The 17,134-nt window shown below is 32.0% G+C and overlaps 3 protein-coding genes and 1 long non-coding RNA gene across 19 annotated transcripts in view; 2 read left to right on the top strand and 2 right to left on the bottom strand.

Annotated features, from left to right (window-relative positions):
* Positions 1-42: 42 nt before the first annotated feature.
* On the bottom strand, positions 43-4,892 carry Vps26 (vacuolar protein sorting 26). Its single transcript, XM_029314969.2, has 6 exons — positions 4,640-4,892; positions 4,386-4,529; positions 3,448-3,842; positions 3,264-3,370; positions 2,865-3,076; positions 43-2,519 (listed from the first exon to the last, which is right to left on the bottom strand). Exons 1-6 carry the CDS (start codon positions 4,640-4,642, stop codon positions 2,256-2,258), a joined length of 1,125 nt encoding a protein of 374 aa, XP_029170802.1. The 5' UTR covers positions 4,643-4,892; the 3' UTR covers positions 43-2,255.
* A 238-nt stretch (positions 4,893-5,130) lies between these two features.
* LOC114940239 (palmitoyltransferase ZDHHC3) lies at positions 5,131-9,876 on the top strand. Of its 2 annotated transcripts, XM_029314793.2 has the most exons (8): positions 5,131-5,287; positions 5,393-5,576; positions 5,840-6,022; positions 6,514-6,699; positions 6,813-6,949; positions 7,020-7,104; positions 7,278-7,490; positions 7,566-9,876. In XM_029314793.2, the coding sequence occupies exons 3-8, from the start codon at positions 5,942-5,944 to the stop codon at positions 7,725-7,727; spliced, it is 864 nt and encodes a 287-aa protein (XP_029170626.1). In that variant the 5' UTR covers positions 5,131-5,287; positions 5,393-5,576; positions 5,840-5,941; the 3' UTR covers positions 7,728-9,876. The 2 variants fall into 2 exon arrangements, with proteins under 2 accessions (XP_029170626.1, XP_029170625.1); XM_029314792.2 differs by having other exon boundaries at positions 5,131-5,576.
* A 1,474-nt stretch (positions 9,877-11,350) lies between these two features.
* Positions 11,351-15,744, top strand: LOC114940331 (uncharacterized). 11 transcript variants are annotated; one of them, XM_085480828.1, is made up of 7 exons: positions 11,353-11,662; positions 11,753-11,864; positions 12,115-12,215; positions 12,459-12,552; positions 13,186-13,267; positions 14,200-14,349; positions 14,938-15,744. In XM_085480828.1, the coding sequence occupies exons 6-7, from the start codon at positions 14,302-14,304 to the stop codon at positions 15,199-15,201; spliced, it is 312 nt and encodes a 103-aa protein (XP_085336954.1). In that variant the 5' UTR covers positions 11,353-11,662; positions 11,753-11,864; positions 12,115-12,215; positions 12,459-12,552; positions 13,186-13,267; positions 14,200-14,301; the 3' UTR covers positions 15,202-15,744. The 11 variants fall into 11 exon arrangements, with proteins under 11 accessions (XP_085336959.1, XP_085336960.1, XP_085336954.1 ...); XM_085480827.1 differs by lacking the exon at positions 13,186-13,267 and having other exon boundaries at positions 12,115-12,226; XM_085480826.1 differs by lacking the exon at positions 13,186-13,267.
* Positions 11,725-17,134, bottom strand: part of LOC114940333 (uncharacterized) — a 60,865-nt gene continuing 55,455 nt past the window's right edge. The window contains exons 1-5 of one of the 5 annotated variants that reach the window (XR_003821429.2): positions 13,960-14,335; positions 12,604-12,863; positions 12,318-12,538; positions 11,931-12,200; positions 11,725-11,847 (exon numbers count right to left, since the gene is read on the bottom strand). This is a non-coding gene — a long non-coding RNA (uncharacterized LOC114940333). Of the gene's footprint in view, positions 11,848-11,930; positions 12,201-12,317; positions 12,539-12,603; positions 14,336-14,916; positions 15,225-17,134 lie in introns of those variants that run through there. The other 4 variants (XR_014924293.1, XR_014924292.1, XR_003821430.2 and 1 more) reach the window with 4 other exon arrangements.

The raw sequence follows: 17,134 nt of genomic DNA on the forward strand, positions 1-17,134 counted from the left end.
GACTGGACTGGGTGTGTGTATATATATATACATACATACATATACATATATAAGTCAATTAGCTATAAGTTTCCAATATACATGTGTATGCACATATGCATTGTATACAATATATAATATATATTCATATGGGCATTAAAATATACAACTAGGTGAATACCGCACATGATAATATGTATATATCTGTGTGTGTATATATATATATATATAAATGTATATACACAAACACATACATACACACACAATATTTGACAAGTCAAATAATTCACAAATAGATTTTTCCTCCTTTTACTTACATAACACATTCCTTTTTCCTTTTTCTTACTTCTCTGTATCTCTCTGTCTCTCTTATCATCTCATTTTTTACAATCAACAAATAACAAAGGCATGGATTATGTAAAGATTCAACTTACACAAAACAAAATTATGGGCGTTAGTTACATGTATGTATATATATACATATACATACAATATGTATATGTTATATACATATATATTATATAATATATATATTCTATTACTATGCATATATATATATATATATATATATATATATATATATATATATATCTTGGTAAAGTTCTTTTTACAGTCAAATCTCCATGATATAGAATTATTAGAACAGTACAAAACGATAAGTTTTTCTTCTACAGAAGCATTTACTTTCATCGTCGTATTTCACTGTAACGATGGAAGAAAGAAAATATGTTTTATATGACTGTCTGTGTAATATTACAATATATAAATATATGTCTGTTTACATATATATATATATATATATATAGAATATTGATTAAATCATGATCTAGTCTGTAAAATAATTTCATAAAAAAATTAAGATATAGATCTCTCTTTGATTGGTGTTCTGTACAAGAAAACTAATTCATATAGTGTAATAAACGCACATTACTCTCAATATTCAAAATTGATTTTCTGAAAATGCTACGCAATTAATTTAAAAAAATTATTGTTATTTTTACTTTTGTGTTTTCGTGAAATATTACTTTGCTAATGTGTCAATTTATTGGACTATCTATATAATCCAAGTTATTGCCTGAATGAAAAAGTGAATATATATATGTATATACATGTATGTATGTATATACATACACATATATACATATACATATACATATATATACATGATACTGCACAGTATGTATTATGTATATTTATAAATATACGAGGTGGCTACCCCATTATTTAATCTATCATAGTCCATTCCTGTGTTCAGAAAGGCATATCAAGATTTGAGCAGATATCATAATTTGCCTATTTGGAAGATTATGATACGCAAAATGTACACATTTCTGCGTATAAAAGTCTATTTTATGAAAAGATTCCTACAGTTGTGCTAAACTCAAAGGTGAATCTCTATAGGTAATATTATGCAACAATCGACATTTTTCTTTTTTTAATACAAACTTGTTCTAAAAATAATGCGATTTTACTCGCTTGAGAAATGTCACGCGTGTCAATATATATACTTATACATATAAATTATTTTCAAAAAATGTGCATCATATACATAAGTAGTTTTTTCTTTTATGTCTTCGTTTATTTATTTTCGTAGACTAGGTGAACGGATTAATATGGGGCAGCCTTTGTGAGTATATTATATCCACTCAGCATTTATAAACTCTCTTTGCATAACATGACGCTGCCATAAAGAGAGACTTTGGATTTTTCAGAATTATACAGTAGGCGGGTGAAAGTTGTCTGTATAAAACATTTAGAACACTGTAACATTCAGATGTTTTGCAAAATGTACCGTTGGTTGGTTAATATTTGATTAGTAAGCCGTCCATTCAGAAATATTTTCGTACTGCTTGTTCATATTATATCCTGATTTGCAATACGTTAAATTATCTTGGAATTATTTTCTTTCAAAATGGCAAAATCTTTTTTTCTTAATTCATTTCTCGATAGTATTATAATTTTGATCAGTAATATACTAATTATAAATCATTCGCTCTCAATTATACGTACATGCATATATATATATATATATATACACACATGCACAATATATATATGTATATATATATATTTCTGGTATCCAAAATATTTACAACTTTATTAGCAGGTCTTTTATATGTCCCGCTGTTTTCCTCAATAAAAACAAATCTCCCAATGTACACAATAAAGGAGACATTTTTTAAGCTAAACCCTTTGCTGCACATTTTAGCCATACTTAACATTCTCATTTAATCTGGGCCGTAATTGACACCAGGGACAGAACTACGTGCAAGGACTCAATCACTTTCTGGACCTCCTTCTTTCTCGCCCTCGCCGTCTCCTTCCTCTCTTGTCATGCCTTCGATTGGCGCTGGAGTGTCCTCTACATTCGTAATATTACTCGTTGGCAGTTGATCGGAATCAGGCGGCACTGACGGTGGACCGTTCTGAGGTGCGCCTTGCGGGAATCCCGTCTCGGCAGACACTAAATGCGATGGCATGTGTGGCGAGGCCGTTTGTGATTTTCTGCTTTTCTCACCTTTCCTCCACAATGTAATCTCCTATGAATACAAAAATATATAAATATCATATAAAATAATATACTATATATATAAAATATATAAAGCGTGGTCTACAATAGCAGTAAGTAAGCAGTAAGAGTAAGCAGTACGAAATGGGATTTGCTCATTTCGTCGGGAATAACGAAATGAACAAATCTCATTACTTACTCTTACTGCTATTATAGACCACGCTTAATATATAATAGAACATGTAATATATAATATAAAAAATAAAAAAGAAGTATAGCAATAATATTTTAACACAATTAGTTTAATACATAGAAAAATATAATAATTTAAAAGAAAATCGTATTAAATATTACATTTATATGGATTATAACTCACTTGTTGCTTAAAATATCGCCGATCTTCTTCATCCATGAGAACCAGATTCAGATAATATCTAACGCTAAATTTCTTATTAATATCGCGCATTGTAGGCGCTAGATCGTAGCCAGCCAAAAACACCCTTATAGGAATGGATTCTCCTCGAACAGGTGCACCATCCATGATTTCGTATTTTGCTATAGTTTCGTTTTCAGTAAACGTATGAGGACCTGCAAATATGTATTCTAATTATTGCCTCAGTATGCCTGAATATCAAGAAAAATATTTGTAAAACCAAAACTCGCATTCCAATTTTGCCAAACATGCTGTTCCACATGCACTCAAAACTGCAGAAAATTATAGTTAATACTGCATTACTGCATTCTCTAATTAAGCATAATGTTATTTAAAACATACCAGAACCTGTAGTTTCTCGTTTGATGATTGCTATCTCCATATGTTTTATCTTTATTCTAACCAAGAGAAAATATATTTTGCCAACAATTACATCTTTCAAATGATACCTGAAAAAAGGCATACTTAGTGCTACAAATTCAGAGAATCATTAGAACAATTTAAATATTTCGTTCAATTTACTTACTTGCTTTTATTATATTCAAATTCGATATGCAAACAGTCTTCAATTCCAACTTCCATCTTAATGGGATTGTTCATATCTGGATAGGAACTAAGAGTGTGCACAACTAATTCGAGTTCTTTAACAATGTCACTAAGTCTTCGTACAATTGTCACTTTCAAGAAATATCTTAGTCGCACATTGGAGCCAGTGTAACTCTCAAATGGTTTCTCCACATTTGGAAACTCAAATGTGTACACTGTATTGTGTGTTAATTCTCCTGGCCTTGCCAATTCCTTCACTAAGCTTGTAAACTCATGATGGTTACCTCTATCATAATATAGCTCAATTTGTCCAATAAACTCTACTTTAACACCCTGATGCTCCAATTTACCAGCTTTCCGTAAACTAATGTTGATCTGCAAGCATTAATTTAGTAAAAAATTTGTACATTATAAAAGCATATAAGTAATATAAAATTTTTAAGTAACAAAATGTATCACAAACGATTAATATAATGCAAAGTTCAAAGTAATTCAAAAAATGCATGATATATAGATTTTGTAGAGAAATATATATAACTATAAAATATATTATGTCTATTCTTCAGTAATTGTACTTTTTAATTATTAATAAATTAATATGTAAAACAAATATAAAATGTAGAACAGTAAGATAACTTAAATATAAAATGTTTCAAATATGAAATGAATGTATAAAATGAATTATATACATATAAAATTTGTAATAATTGACAATTCAATTCACCAAGTATTAACAAATGGTCTATGCGTGATAGAAATATAATACTCAAGTTTCATGAAATAAGTCATGTAGCTTTCAACGCACTAAACACATCGCATGCAAATACGTAAACAGTTTTCAGCTCTATTGAAATTCCTGCAGTTTTGGGGAAACAGGTAAACCGAACAACGTTGAATTCGGTGCGGCTGATCCCATACCTTGCCGGACACGGTCTCGCCGTCATAATACAGCAGATGCCGCTCTTTCTTGCCATCCTCGGATTTGATGTCCGCGGTCTTTCGCGTCTCAGCGCCGTCCAACGTGATCTCTATGTCGGCGGACTGGCCGAAACCGAAGAAACTCTGCGTGCAGAGAAACAAAGTTGAGTGATGTAACGCCGAGGAAGTGCGCGAGCGTAATTATTTTGAAAGTTGACGGACGGTGGGCGCCGACCGGGAGGGACGAAACTCACCATTTTCCACGGAGAGAAAGAGAGAGAGAGACGGGGTCTTCGTTGGCGAGAGATGAGGTGGCCCCGGCGCCCGGTGCCGCGATCACGTTGACACGATCGACGTAGCCTGGGGATCAATGGACGATGATACTCCAGAACAGCATTTTCTTCCTTCACGCAGAGACGAGGAAAGTTGGGTTATTTTTTTACTCGTTCCTCCCCAAAGTCACAAGTAGCCAATATGACCGTGGGCCCCCCCCCCTGCCCCCTCGACGGACCTACGTGCCGTACGTGCATATGTGGGTCGCGTTCGAGAATTCGCCAGTCGGAGGAGCGCTGCGTTCGATCGACCAATCGGGCGCGAGGAGCGTCGCGCGCTGACTGGCCGCTCGCCCGTGACGCCGGCCAATCGGGAGCGAGAGGCGCCGGGCGCTGATTGGCCGGTCGGAAGCGAGGGCGCGAGAATTCGAAATGACGAGTCGAGTTTCCGCTCTAGATGCAAATGTCATTATTCGCGGATCTCCTAGATTGCGCACGTGATGTGACAGGATCGTCAGATCGCGCTTCCTTCGGTGCGGCGCGTTTACATGTCTCCGTGAACCGTTATTACGAATTATGATACGTAAATGATAATAACGTTGAAGGAGAGGAAGATAGGAATATCCTCTGGTACATCGGATATAAGAGCCGACTGCTCCATTCGTGAGATATTAATCTCTCGATTGATAAATTAAAATTCATTTGAGAGATTAAAACGTATATATTCGTATATAGATATCGATGGCTTTATAAACGCACACCCTACCCACTTCGTTGCTAATTACATCGTAGGTGTTATCGGGGAAAATCAATTTCCATTTTACGGTGTACACGCGTTTTTGCGACGCTACAGTGCAAAACAATATGACGACAAGCATCGTACGTTGTCCATCACGAATGCATGTCATCGCATAACAATGTAAGTATTTAATAGTTTTTATTATTTATTGACGCAACCTCCGAGAAATTTTGACATGTCATTTCCGATGTACTCCGTGTATTATCTGCGACTGTCTAAATTTTCGTTATCATTGACAAACAACACTGAACAATATTTATCTTGTCAAATGTGATTCTCATATCGGATACAAATAATACTCAGGCTGCAGCTTTAATGCTGAAAAATGTAACATGTTTCAACTGATGTTTTTATATTTTTAAAAATTGTGTTTTTTTTTTTAGGAGTGTGGCTGTGAATTTTTGCGTGTACGAAGGTGGAGGTGTTTGTGATCTCCCTTATGTTTCGCAAAGGATATAGCAATTCAGTGAATAATACTTTCAACAATGGATTATGATTATATGCCCTTTCACAGGGAGAAAGATTTTCATAATAAATGTTGCGGTGGAAAACTTTGGTGTATTAAGGCAAGTCTTATAAATATTATTTTTAACGCATGCATGTTTTGCATTCTATATTGGATAAGTTTGCTTTGTAAGCAATAAAAGTTTGTATCAACATCATAAGCAATTGAATATGTATAAGTGTAAGTTTTAGATAAGGAAAAGAAAAAATTTTGTTTTTATATGATATTTAAAAATAAATTGATATTTTTCAAATCCAACAATCAATTTTTGAAATATCCTTATAAACAAAATATAAATAAAATAATGTTTCTTTCATAGCATTTTCTATGGTCAAAAAGAATTCGTATTTTGCTGTTCAGATTTTAATGATGCCATTCAGTGACATCATTAAAGTCTTATTTAGTACTTATAGAGTCAAAGAAAACACAATAAGCAATTCTTATTTAGTATTCAACCATATGAATATTCAAAGCAAACACAAGCAACACTTATCCATTAAATTTTTATTTACCTCAATGTATGTAATCTTAATGTAACATTTGTATTTATAGGACATATGTGGCATCATATGTGCGATATTAACATGGCTATTGATAATTTATGCAGAATTTGTTGTAATGGCAGTGATTCTTATTCCTACAATAAATACAGTATATTCCAGCCTAAATATGGCCATTTTTCAATCTCTAGCATTCTTGGCTTTTGCATCACATTTAAGAACCATGTTCACAGATCCGGTAATTAAGATAATATTTAATATTTATTAGATATATATTCACAACTATAAATATTGAAAAATATAAGATACACATAAAGATGCACATAAAGATTTTTGATATTTTGTACACAGGGTGCAGTACCAAAAGGTAATGCAACAAAAGAGATGATACAACAAATGGGATTTAGAGATGGACAAGTTATTTTTAAGTGTCCAAAATGTTGTTCTATCAAGCCTGACAGAGCACATCATTGCTCCGTTTGCCAAAGGTAAACTGATAGGATTGAGTTTGAATATGCGAGGTGTAGGCAATTATATGTTATATAATATTGATTGTAGGTGTATTAGAAAAATGGATCATCATTGTCCATGGGTTAATAATTGTGTGGGAGAAAATAATCAAAAATACTTTGTACTTTTTACTGTAAGTATTTTAAAAATTATATATAAATATATTATTGTGTGATGTAAATCTTTGCAAAGAACAATTAAAATTGTCAAAACATTTTTAATATTTTAAATGTTTAAACATTTTTAAATCTATTGAAATATACTTTGTACAATAATTCTTTACTTATACTTTTTGTTATGTTTTAGTTTTATATAGCGGGCATATCCCTACAATCTCTATTTTTGTGTATACAACAATTCACCACATGTGTCAGACAAGAATGGAGGGAATGCTCCACATTTAATCCACCGGCGACGGTAGTATTATTGTTATTTTTGGCATTCGAGGCACTTTTATTCGCCATTTTTACTGCTGTGATGTTAGGCACGCAATTACAAGCTATTTGGAATGATGAAACTGTATGTAGATTTTAATTATTTTTTTATGAAATTATATAAAAAAGATATTGTGACTTATACTCATAAAAATTGCAGGGTATAGAACAACTTAAAAAAGAGGAAGCTAGATGGGTTCGTAATAGCAGATGGAAATCAATTCAGGCAGTTTTTGGAAGATTTTCGATAGCTTGGTTTTCCCCTTTTACCTCACCTCCTAATGCAAAGACAAAACTAGATTCGTATCTATATTCTGTCTAAATTATATATTTTGATATGTATAACCATGACTTACATAGAGGAATATTTAGTGTATATAAATACTAATTAATTATTAACGTTTATGTGTGACATACAGATTAATTCTGGAAACTGGAGTAACCTTTTTTAAGAAAAAGATATCAGAAAAATTTTGCACACGCAAGTATATAATTGAATAAACTCTAGCTCTTTATGACATTTTTTCAGCAAATATATTGATACATCTGTAAACAATAATTGCACTTTTTATCTATTTTTTAAAGTTTAATTTATATTTTTTTAACTTTAATCATATAATATTTATGTAAAAATTGTTTTTTCTCAAAGTTTGTTAAATCGTGCAAAATTTTTCCACTCTAGGATTATTCTGTATATATATATATATATGTAAGGATGGATTGATATTGTGTTCAGTTCAAAATGCTAAGAATTTTCTACTATTTCACGTAATTGAATTTCATATTATTTCTCAAACTTTTGCTTATCACTCGTAAAAAAGATATTGTGATAGTAAAAGTATTAAAAATTAACAAAGTGAGAAATTTAATGCGGCTTAAGGCTTCTCGTCTCCCATTAACGTCATATTGATTTATATTAGAAATGAAAAATTCACGCAAATCTCTCTTCTGTAAAATAAAATTTATATTCTTATTTGTATTCTTGCTTTATATATGCTTGTTATTTTATATTCAATAATTTAAATTGGGAAATTCCTTTATACTTTTTGATTTATGGAATAATGAATTTTTGGTGTATTTTATCAATGTTCTACCGGATATGTGGTGGAGCAAGAAAATTTATTTTAATATATATATTGCAAGAAAGAAATTTACATAATTTCTCGCTTTTGACATTATGTTTTAATGACTAATGCAGAAACGGGAGCCTTAATTATATTATATTATAATCAATTATTTATATTTGTTTTTTTTATAAAAATTCTATTTGTTGCTATATTATACTTATTTATTTCATAATTTTGAGAATTGATTATATACAATATATTTATATATATAAAACTACATAACATAATATGTAACACAAATCTTGCAATTGTAACGAAAAAGGTGTAAGTGAGAAGTTCTCGATATAGAACATATAGATATTTAATATAAATGTATGTATATTTACATTCTCTTTCGCGCGCGTGGAATATTTGTAATTTTATACTATTATCTAAAATATATATTGTCCAAATTGCGTTAGAGAATGACGTTAGAGAAAAGTACTTAAGAATAATAATCAGGGCTGAATTTACGTTTTCTAAGTCTTTGGATGCAATATATTTTGGAATGCTAGAGTATATAAATTTAGATATAGAAAATGAACATATTTAATAAAAGTGTCATATATATAATATAACACAAATAGAATTAGGCCTAATTAATTTTTCAAATTATAAATATAAGATTATAATACAGATGCATACATAATATCTATAAACGTTTGTTTTAAAATTATTGATTATTATATAATTTGATTTTTTATTAATATCAATTTCATTTATATTACAGTTAGAATTATATTTATATAAACAATTAAAAGAAATTTTATTATATAAGTATATGCATGAAATATACATACTATATATACATATGTGTATGATATATTCATCATATGAATTTTTAAATTGATATAATGTTGCAAAGTTTGATATTAGTTTCTATAATAGTGATGTGGTTTGTCAAAGGCCCCTGAATTCACGATTTTACCCGAGATAGTGCGCTTACAAGTAAATCCGGCTCTGGTAATTATGATATTTTATCCAAAGAAATATAACATTTCCTAAAGATATAAAGCATATATAAATAAGATTATTGCGACAAAATAGAAATATAATCGTATGATCTAGATATTACGATGATTGTAATGGACAATGAAAACGTTCTTTGACATCTTCAACTTTCATTTATCTCTGTCAAGATTAGATTTCACACACTTATTTCATATTTTTATAAACATATATCAAACTCAAATAATTTATAAAATAATTCTGTTTGATATCTATACTATTATGTACTTTGAACACAAACTACGCGACTTTTATATCGAAATGTTACACGACAAAAATTATGCATCTTTGTTAATAAGATAATTTTTGTAACTGACTTTTATATTTAATATAATTAAATTTTAACTATTTAATTTATATATTTGTTACGATCTATTTTCTTCATTCCGCAGGTAAAGAGGGGAGTTGTATTTTTTCCAATCACACATCAAATTATATCTATATACATATTAAAAGACATAATAAATACTAACTTTTAAGAAGTAAATTTTTTTTTCTTCTTAACTCGTAGCTAACGTGTCAACATTGATTAAATGCCAAAATAGGAAACTTACCTCGACATATCGAAGAAGATGTTTTATTCCTTTGAAATTCAAGTGTATTTCCCCGGATAATTAATTCATGTCCTTCTCGAGTCACTGTACTCGTAAAGTTTCATCCAAACTTGCAAGAGCTCCAGCAATGTTCCCTTGTTAGTCGCGCATTCTTAAACTCGCATTCGGAGATTTCCCTGCTTGACTTGGAAACGAGCGATCAGTCGCGCGGTTGCTAATGTGAAAAAGATTGGCAATAATTAGCATTTTAATCTGCTGCAGTAATTTCTCCATATCACTTTCTATACTCGTTCTCCAAACTGGAAATAAATATATATTATATTTTGAATTATGCGGGGGTGTATTACATATATATATATATATATATATATATATAACTTTTAAACATAATATATATATATATATATATATATATATGTATATATAAATACATATACATAAATAAATGGAATATCTTGTAAAGCACACAAGCGGATTAATCTCTCTACAATCATATAATGCGGCAGTGTGAAATATATAGCAATTCAGTTGTAATCCATAATTTTTAGTTGTTCAAACAACAACTGTAAAGAAAAAGTCAATAATTAGCATTTATAATAACGATAAAGTATATAATTAACTCTTTACAATTTAATGTTGCAATATATTCCACGAAATAACTTTATTATTCCAATTTCTCTGTGTGACCACTACCCGCAAAGAATTAAATAAGATATATTATTATATATTATTACTATATATATATATATATATATATATATAGATAATATTATAAAGAATATATTACATATTATCCTCTTAATAATAATGATAATAATTTAATGCACAACGATAATTGCCAATCGTTGGATTGTATTTTTTATGTGGAACAATTCCTATGGAATTGTGTTTAAGTCAGTTGTATTTTATGTTTTACTGTTACTAAGAACGCATTATTACATCTTTTTTTTCGATTCATAAAATTATATCGTTCTCGTAGGTTTTTTCTACTTCTCCTTAATAATCTTTCAATCAAGAAATTAAATTGAACTTCTCTTTTCATCGACAGGACGCTATATATTTTTATTGATTGACGGGACGATATCTCTTCATCATGTATTAAACATACAGAGTATATTATGTTCAGTTGCTTTTAATATAAACGTTAATTGTGATCGGCCGGTGAAGAGATATTACAGAATTAAAGTGTACTTAGAAAAAAGCGTCGGCCAAGCAGAAAAAAGGCTGTCGTTTATTCGTTTCGCTAGAGATACGCGCGTCAATCGCGATGAGAAGCGTGCGCGCGTGTCTCTAGCGCGCAACAAAAAATGAAGGCGCACACGCGCCTCGGCTCGTTTTCCACTTTCATCGACTTCCGTTTTTGCGGACGAGGACAGCAGCGGCGACTTCCACTTCGCCGAGGAACGCGACAAGGCCGCGAAGGCGCACCGATGCGAGGCGGTGACGCTTGAAATCCGCTTCTATATCGCGAGAGGCGGCGGCGCCGCTGCTGGCTTTCACTTTTTCCTGACTCGGTGAGTCTTTCCAAGTCTTTCCGCGCGGAGAGTCCACGCGTGCGCGCGATTTTCCGCAGGTGTCATTTACCTAAGGCACGTGTCTGAAGGATACAATTTAATAAAGCCGATGGACAGAGCTTGATCCGAGTCTAATATATGTTTTTTCTTTTGTCTTTATTTTAGATTGCAACACATTGATCCACGTCAATTGTCGGGTATCATCAGTTCGACCAGCTGGAGGGAATGGTGATCCGTTGACGAACAATCAGTGGGTCCTTCTGAAAAAAAAAACTTGGTAAATTGGCGCGCTTTCTTTTTTTATTAGATTAGATTATATATATAGCTATATGTATGTACATACATTTCGCATGTTTTTTTTGTAATTTCAAAAACGCAAAGGAAGAGGAATATCTGTTTCTACGATATCATAATCGATCAATCTGCGATATGTTGGTTCCGAGGCGTATAATATTCTTAAAGTAGATGAGACATCTCGTCATGCTTGACCCAAGTCTAACGTATTTTTCGTTTTATCTTCATTTTAGATTGCAACACATTGGTCCTCATCAATTATAGTCGAGTATCAGTTCGACCAGTTGGTGATCCGTTGCCGAACAATTGGTGGGTCCTTCTGAACAAAATTTTGGTAAATTATTGGTGCGCTTCCTTTTTTTATTCTAGATTATATATAACTATGTACATTTCGCTTTTTCTTCTGTAATTCCGAAAACGCAAAGGAGGGAGATACCTGTTATTTCTATCATAGTCGATCAATCTGCAATGTGTTGGTTTCAAGATGTTTAAAATCCGTAAAGTGGCTAGATGAGACGTCTTGCTTCGTCACGCTTGACCCGAGTCTAAAATGTTTTTCCTTTTATCTTCATTTTAGATCGCAACACATTAGTCCTTAATTGTAGAGTATCAGCTGGTGGGAATGGTAATCCGTTGACGAACAACTGGTGGGTTCTTCTGAAAAAATTTTGGTAAATTAGCGTGCTTCCTTTTTTTATTATAGATTATATATAATTATGTACATTTCGCATATTTTTTTTGTAAACACAAAGGAAGGAGGTATCTGTTTCTACGATATCATAGTCGATCATCTGCGATGTGTTGGTTCGAAACCATTTAAAATCCGTAAAGTGACTAGATGAGACGCTTCGTTTCGTCACGCTTTGCTTAAATACTTTCGCTTTCGTGCTCCGCGGATCATCGTGATCCTTAATTGGATAGGCTTGTGTGTAAACGCCGTTTTACAGTTATTTACTGATGCTTTATCTCGGCACATCCAGACCTACGCGGTGTTGATACGACGATTAATTCACAGATTATAAATATTCAATTTCAGTGGCTTCTCAGAATAACAACATTCCTCTTATTTCGTGTGAAAGAAAGAAAGCGATGGAGAAACATAATTTTTCTCTCGCGTGATCTGCATCGTTAACATTAGTTAAATGTTCATAAAAACACGGACTTTTCATGGCTTCCACGTGATTAAAAGATTTACGGCAATTGACGTAATAACTGCCTCTCCATTGTTTATTGTTTCACTATTAATTCGGATATAACTGCGTCGTAAAAATACGTCTTAAAGATGTCTTCGTATTTCTTTTTAGGTGTCTTTTAGACTTTCGTATCTGGACGATGAAAGACCTTGCATTTCGTAAAGACCTGTTTCGCAATAAGTGAGCGGTCAAGGTACACGTATATATTTACACACGTAACAAGGCGAATTGAAAACAATCGTAAAAATGTGATTTTTTAAATCGTTTGATCCATTCTCTTCTGATTTCTACTTGGGGATTTATTTATTAACAGCAATTGACGATTTGCAATAAAATTACAAATCCGTGTACCTAAATGGAATTATTTCAAAATTAAATAAAGGATCTATTTTTATTTTTTACCTTTGAAAATTGCATGTAAAATTTCACTCGTGTTTCTATGCAAACACATATAATATTATTAAAAAGAATACAAAAAATTTGACAGGAAATGGGTTAAGTGGACAGCCCCTAGAGAGAACCGTATTTAAAATGATACGCACGTCGCAATATTCGCTATTTCGAACGATTTACATTGCGGTTACAATTACATTCATTCACGTTTAAAGTCATCCATGCATAAATAAATGCGTAGAGAACGTGCCGATCTTTCTTTCTTTCTTTCGACAGATAAATTTTTCCGTAAACGTTATCTCTTTTTCTCTCTCTCTTTATGTTAATCTTTCCTTCGTACTTTGAAATTTTCGAAATTAAGTTAAGCTCTTTCACAAGATTCTAATGCTATACACACGGGATCTCCTGCTTCTCTTACACACTTCGATTTTCTCTTAAGACTCGCTTTTACGCAGAGTAGAGTTATTATTAGAGGCACACGATGTATCTTACTCTAGACTTATCCTGCGAATCGAGGCGATGCTCACACGCAACATTAAATCCACAGTACGTGGTGCCCAGGTATATCTTGAGTACCTGGATATTAGCGCCCAACGGAAATGCACTTTACGGACGAACAAACGCAACCATTTTTCTCCATTTATAGTTAATTGCGAACACATTCCCGGAGCAACCTGCAATTAATCCGACCAATGACCCGATTTATCGCTTTCCCTGTTTTCATTGATTTAGCCGAGGGAGAGATTTACACATCGCCTAACGACATACGACACATCACATCACATTAGTCACCACTTTTAATTCGTCTTGATCGCGCAAGATATCGCCGAGGAAATGGAACGGAAAATGATAACGGCGTGGAGCGATAGAGGCATTTTATTAGTACGTATATATGCTTGTTTATGCGCAAATTATTGCCACTTATTCTCTCGTTTAATTACTCGTTACGTCCAATAGTGACGATCGTAATAAGGCGTCATTAAATGCTTTGACGCACAGATTGTATGCGATATTCTGCTCCGTTGAATTTTCAAGAAATTTTTTTTACGAGTTTTTTCTTTTTACGTTCCAGATGAAAATATATAATAAGATAAGCAGGGTTGGGTAATAACTAGTTAATTAGTTGAAAAAAAGTTAAAAAGTTAATAATTTTTAACTTAGTTTAGTTTATTTAAAATAATATTAATTTTTAACTTCAACTAGTTATTTCTGATCTTAAACTTATTAATTTTTTTTCCAAGTTAAATTTTTATTTTATCTCTATAAATACTATTATTGTTTTTTGTCAGAGTTAAACGTATTATTTTTTTAAATTAAAGTATTATTAATTTTTTTGTTTATTTGTCATCAATTGTAATTACAAAAAATATATATTCTACATGAAAAATAATTTTATAAGCAGCTAACTTTAACTAAACTTAATTTAAAAAAATTATTAACTTAACTAACCCTGCATGTTTAATTTCGCAGATGTGCCTCGTCATCGCGTTAATTATCACCCTCGCAGCTGCGTATGATCCGAATGACAAGAACCTGAAAGACATCCTGCTGCCCGAGGGTCAATTCGAGGCGTTTTATCTGAAGGGGACGCAGGACGAGGAGCAAAACGCCGTGAGACCACCCCATCTTCATGGATCCTTTCATCAGTATCGAAATCCTGCGTTGGTCGACGCCCCAAATAGCGCGGCTTATGGATTCCGCTTCGACGGGAAACGCCGTTTCAATTTCAATTGAATTATTATTATCGATAATTGAGCCTGAAAAAAAATGAAAAAAAGGTTCAGAAACATTTACTGATACTTTCATCAAGGTTGCGGTTATCGATTCAAACGCAAAAATTAAAAAAAGTTTTTGCGGTCTAGTCGCTTAGCGATTAGCATCATTTTGTGCATTCACGCGTGTAATTCGAAAGTGTGTAATTCGAATATCTAAGAATATTTTAGATACACGTAAGATATATATATATATATATATTTTCTCTCGACCGTACTGGCAAATATTATTTATTCAATCACAACGTTTCGACCCTTCGTTGTGATTGAATAAATAATATTTGCCAGTACGGTCGAGAGAAGATTCTTACCTTTTTTTAAATTCTGTCTGGCGAGATTCTCAAATATCGACGTTTTTATATATATATTTATAGATAACATTTTTTTTAAGAAATAGAAACGTTTACGCGATTCCCGCAAATAATATAAGGATTAATAATCGATGTATTTTAGAACAAATGGTTTAGAATTTATCAAAGAATAAAGGTTTATAATTTTGAGTCATCATCCGTATTATTTAATTTGTGTGTATGTGTGTATATGTATCTCGTAGTCTTTATCAATTTAGAGTACTCTAAATTAATTTTATTGTATAGAAAGCTGCAAGGAAATCAAAGGACATTAACGAAATGTGTACTCGAAATAATCATTAATCTTCGAACTCGTGCTGATATGATTAATGAATACACTTGCTCAATTAATTATAAGATCTGTTTCGTGTCATCAAAGGAAATGATTATCGTATTAAGATATGTCAGATATCATCATTTTTCATTATAAATTATTTCAGCGCAATAAATTACGAGCCAATGTAGATTAACATATATGTTCCTATTAAATTGAAATTCTAAAATTAAAAAAGATATATATATATATGTAATATATTATATTTATATTTTAAAGTCAACGTAATAAAATAACATTTGTTGAACTTATAGAAATTATGTTATAAACGTTGAATTTTCGGGATTGAGAATAAAAAGCTTTTCATAAATTAAACATTATTTTAAGAATTAAATATTAAAGAAATAAAAAATATATTCCCTCTACATTAAAAATGAGAAAACTGCGAAACTGTTTTCTCACAACTCTTTATCTAACAATAAGAGAAGATTGGTTTCGCAAGTTGATCAAAATCTTTACAACTAGGAGAAGATTGCATAATCTTGCAACGTTTTGCAACATATTTGCATATATTACTCAATTATGCATCTATGAAAGTGAGAGAGAGAAAGAGATTGTAAGAGTAAACTACAATTATAATGTATTCAAAGGCGGCGATCTTATCTAAAAACGTAAGAATAACACAAGAGTCTTATCTAACGTATTCGAAGTAGTCGATCTTATGCGAAGATACGAAAAATGGATGTTGATATATTGTCACTTGGTCATACTTGGTCGATGAATGATCGAGATGCTAACGCGCGTCGACTTTAATACTCCGATCAGATTAAAGTGTTTTGTGCATGTGCAAAATCATATGAAGGAAACAGCTGATTTGCTGTTAGATCAGATATCATTATGCCGAGCTCTCGCGAAGGATCTCGGAATTTTTTACATCAATTTACGCATTTTTCAAATGTGTCCCCGACGAACCACACCCTTTCCGGTACAAGCTCATAGACGGGCTTGCAGCTCCATAATTATCCGAGAGATCGAAATTTGTTTTGTATTTCGCGCCTTTACTTATCAGAGAACTTCTTCTCCTTTTTGCCCTAGTTAATAGACGGTTTTCTACCCAGCTATAACGGAGAATTCTTATCTGCGCCGCGTAAAGTAAGAATCCGATACGATTTAGCTTTGCGATTCGCAAACAACTTTCCATGGTTAGATGATGTGCTAGAAACTTTGCGATTTGCGCGTGGAGATGGGAAACTCACGCAATTAAAACGGGG

Source organism: Nylanderia fulva, unplaced genomic scaffold, assembly GCF_048542155.1.
Source record: "Nylanderia fulva isolate GAGA-0341 unplaced genomic scaffold, ASM4854215v1 Scaffold16, whole genome shotgun sequence".
In the NCBI taxonomy this organism is placed as follows: Eukaryota; Metazoa; Arthropoda; class Insecta; order Hymenoptera; family Formicidae; genus Nylanderia; species Nylanderia fulva.

Coding starts and splice junctions, on each gene's coding strand:
- Vps26 (XM_029314969.2), bottom strand. Junction 3,843..4,385: donor GCGAGACCGTGTCCGGCAAG/GTATGGGATCAG, acceptor TAATGCTTGCAG/ATCAACATTAGTTTACGGAA. Junction 3,371..3,447: donor TTTGAATATAATAAAAGCAA/GTAAGTAAATTG, acceptor GCCTTTTTTCAG/GTATCATTTGAAAGATGTAA.
- LOC114940239 (XM_029314792.2), top strand. CDS start 5,942: ATGGATTATGATTATATGCCCTTTCACAGGGAGAAAGATTTTCATAAT. Junction 6,023..6,513: donor GAAAACTTTGGTGTATTAAG/GCAAGTCTTATA, acceptor TTGTATTTATAG/GACATATGTGGCATCATATG. Junction 6,700..6,812: donor GAACCATGTTCACAGATCCG/GTAATTAAGATA, acceptor TTTTGTACACAG/GGTGCAGTACCAAAAGGTAA.
- LOC114940331 (XM_085480827.1), top strand. CDS start 14,302: ATGGAACGGAAAATGATAACGGCGTGGAGCGATAGAGGCATTTTATTA. Junction 14,350..14,937: donor GCGATAGAGGCATTTTATTA/GTACGTATATAT, acceptor TTAATTTCGCAG/ATGTGCCTCGTCATCGCGTT.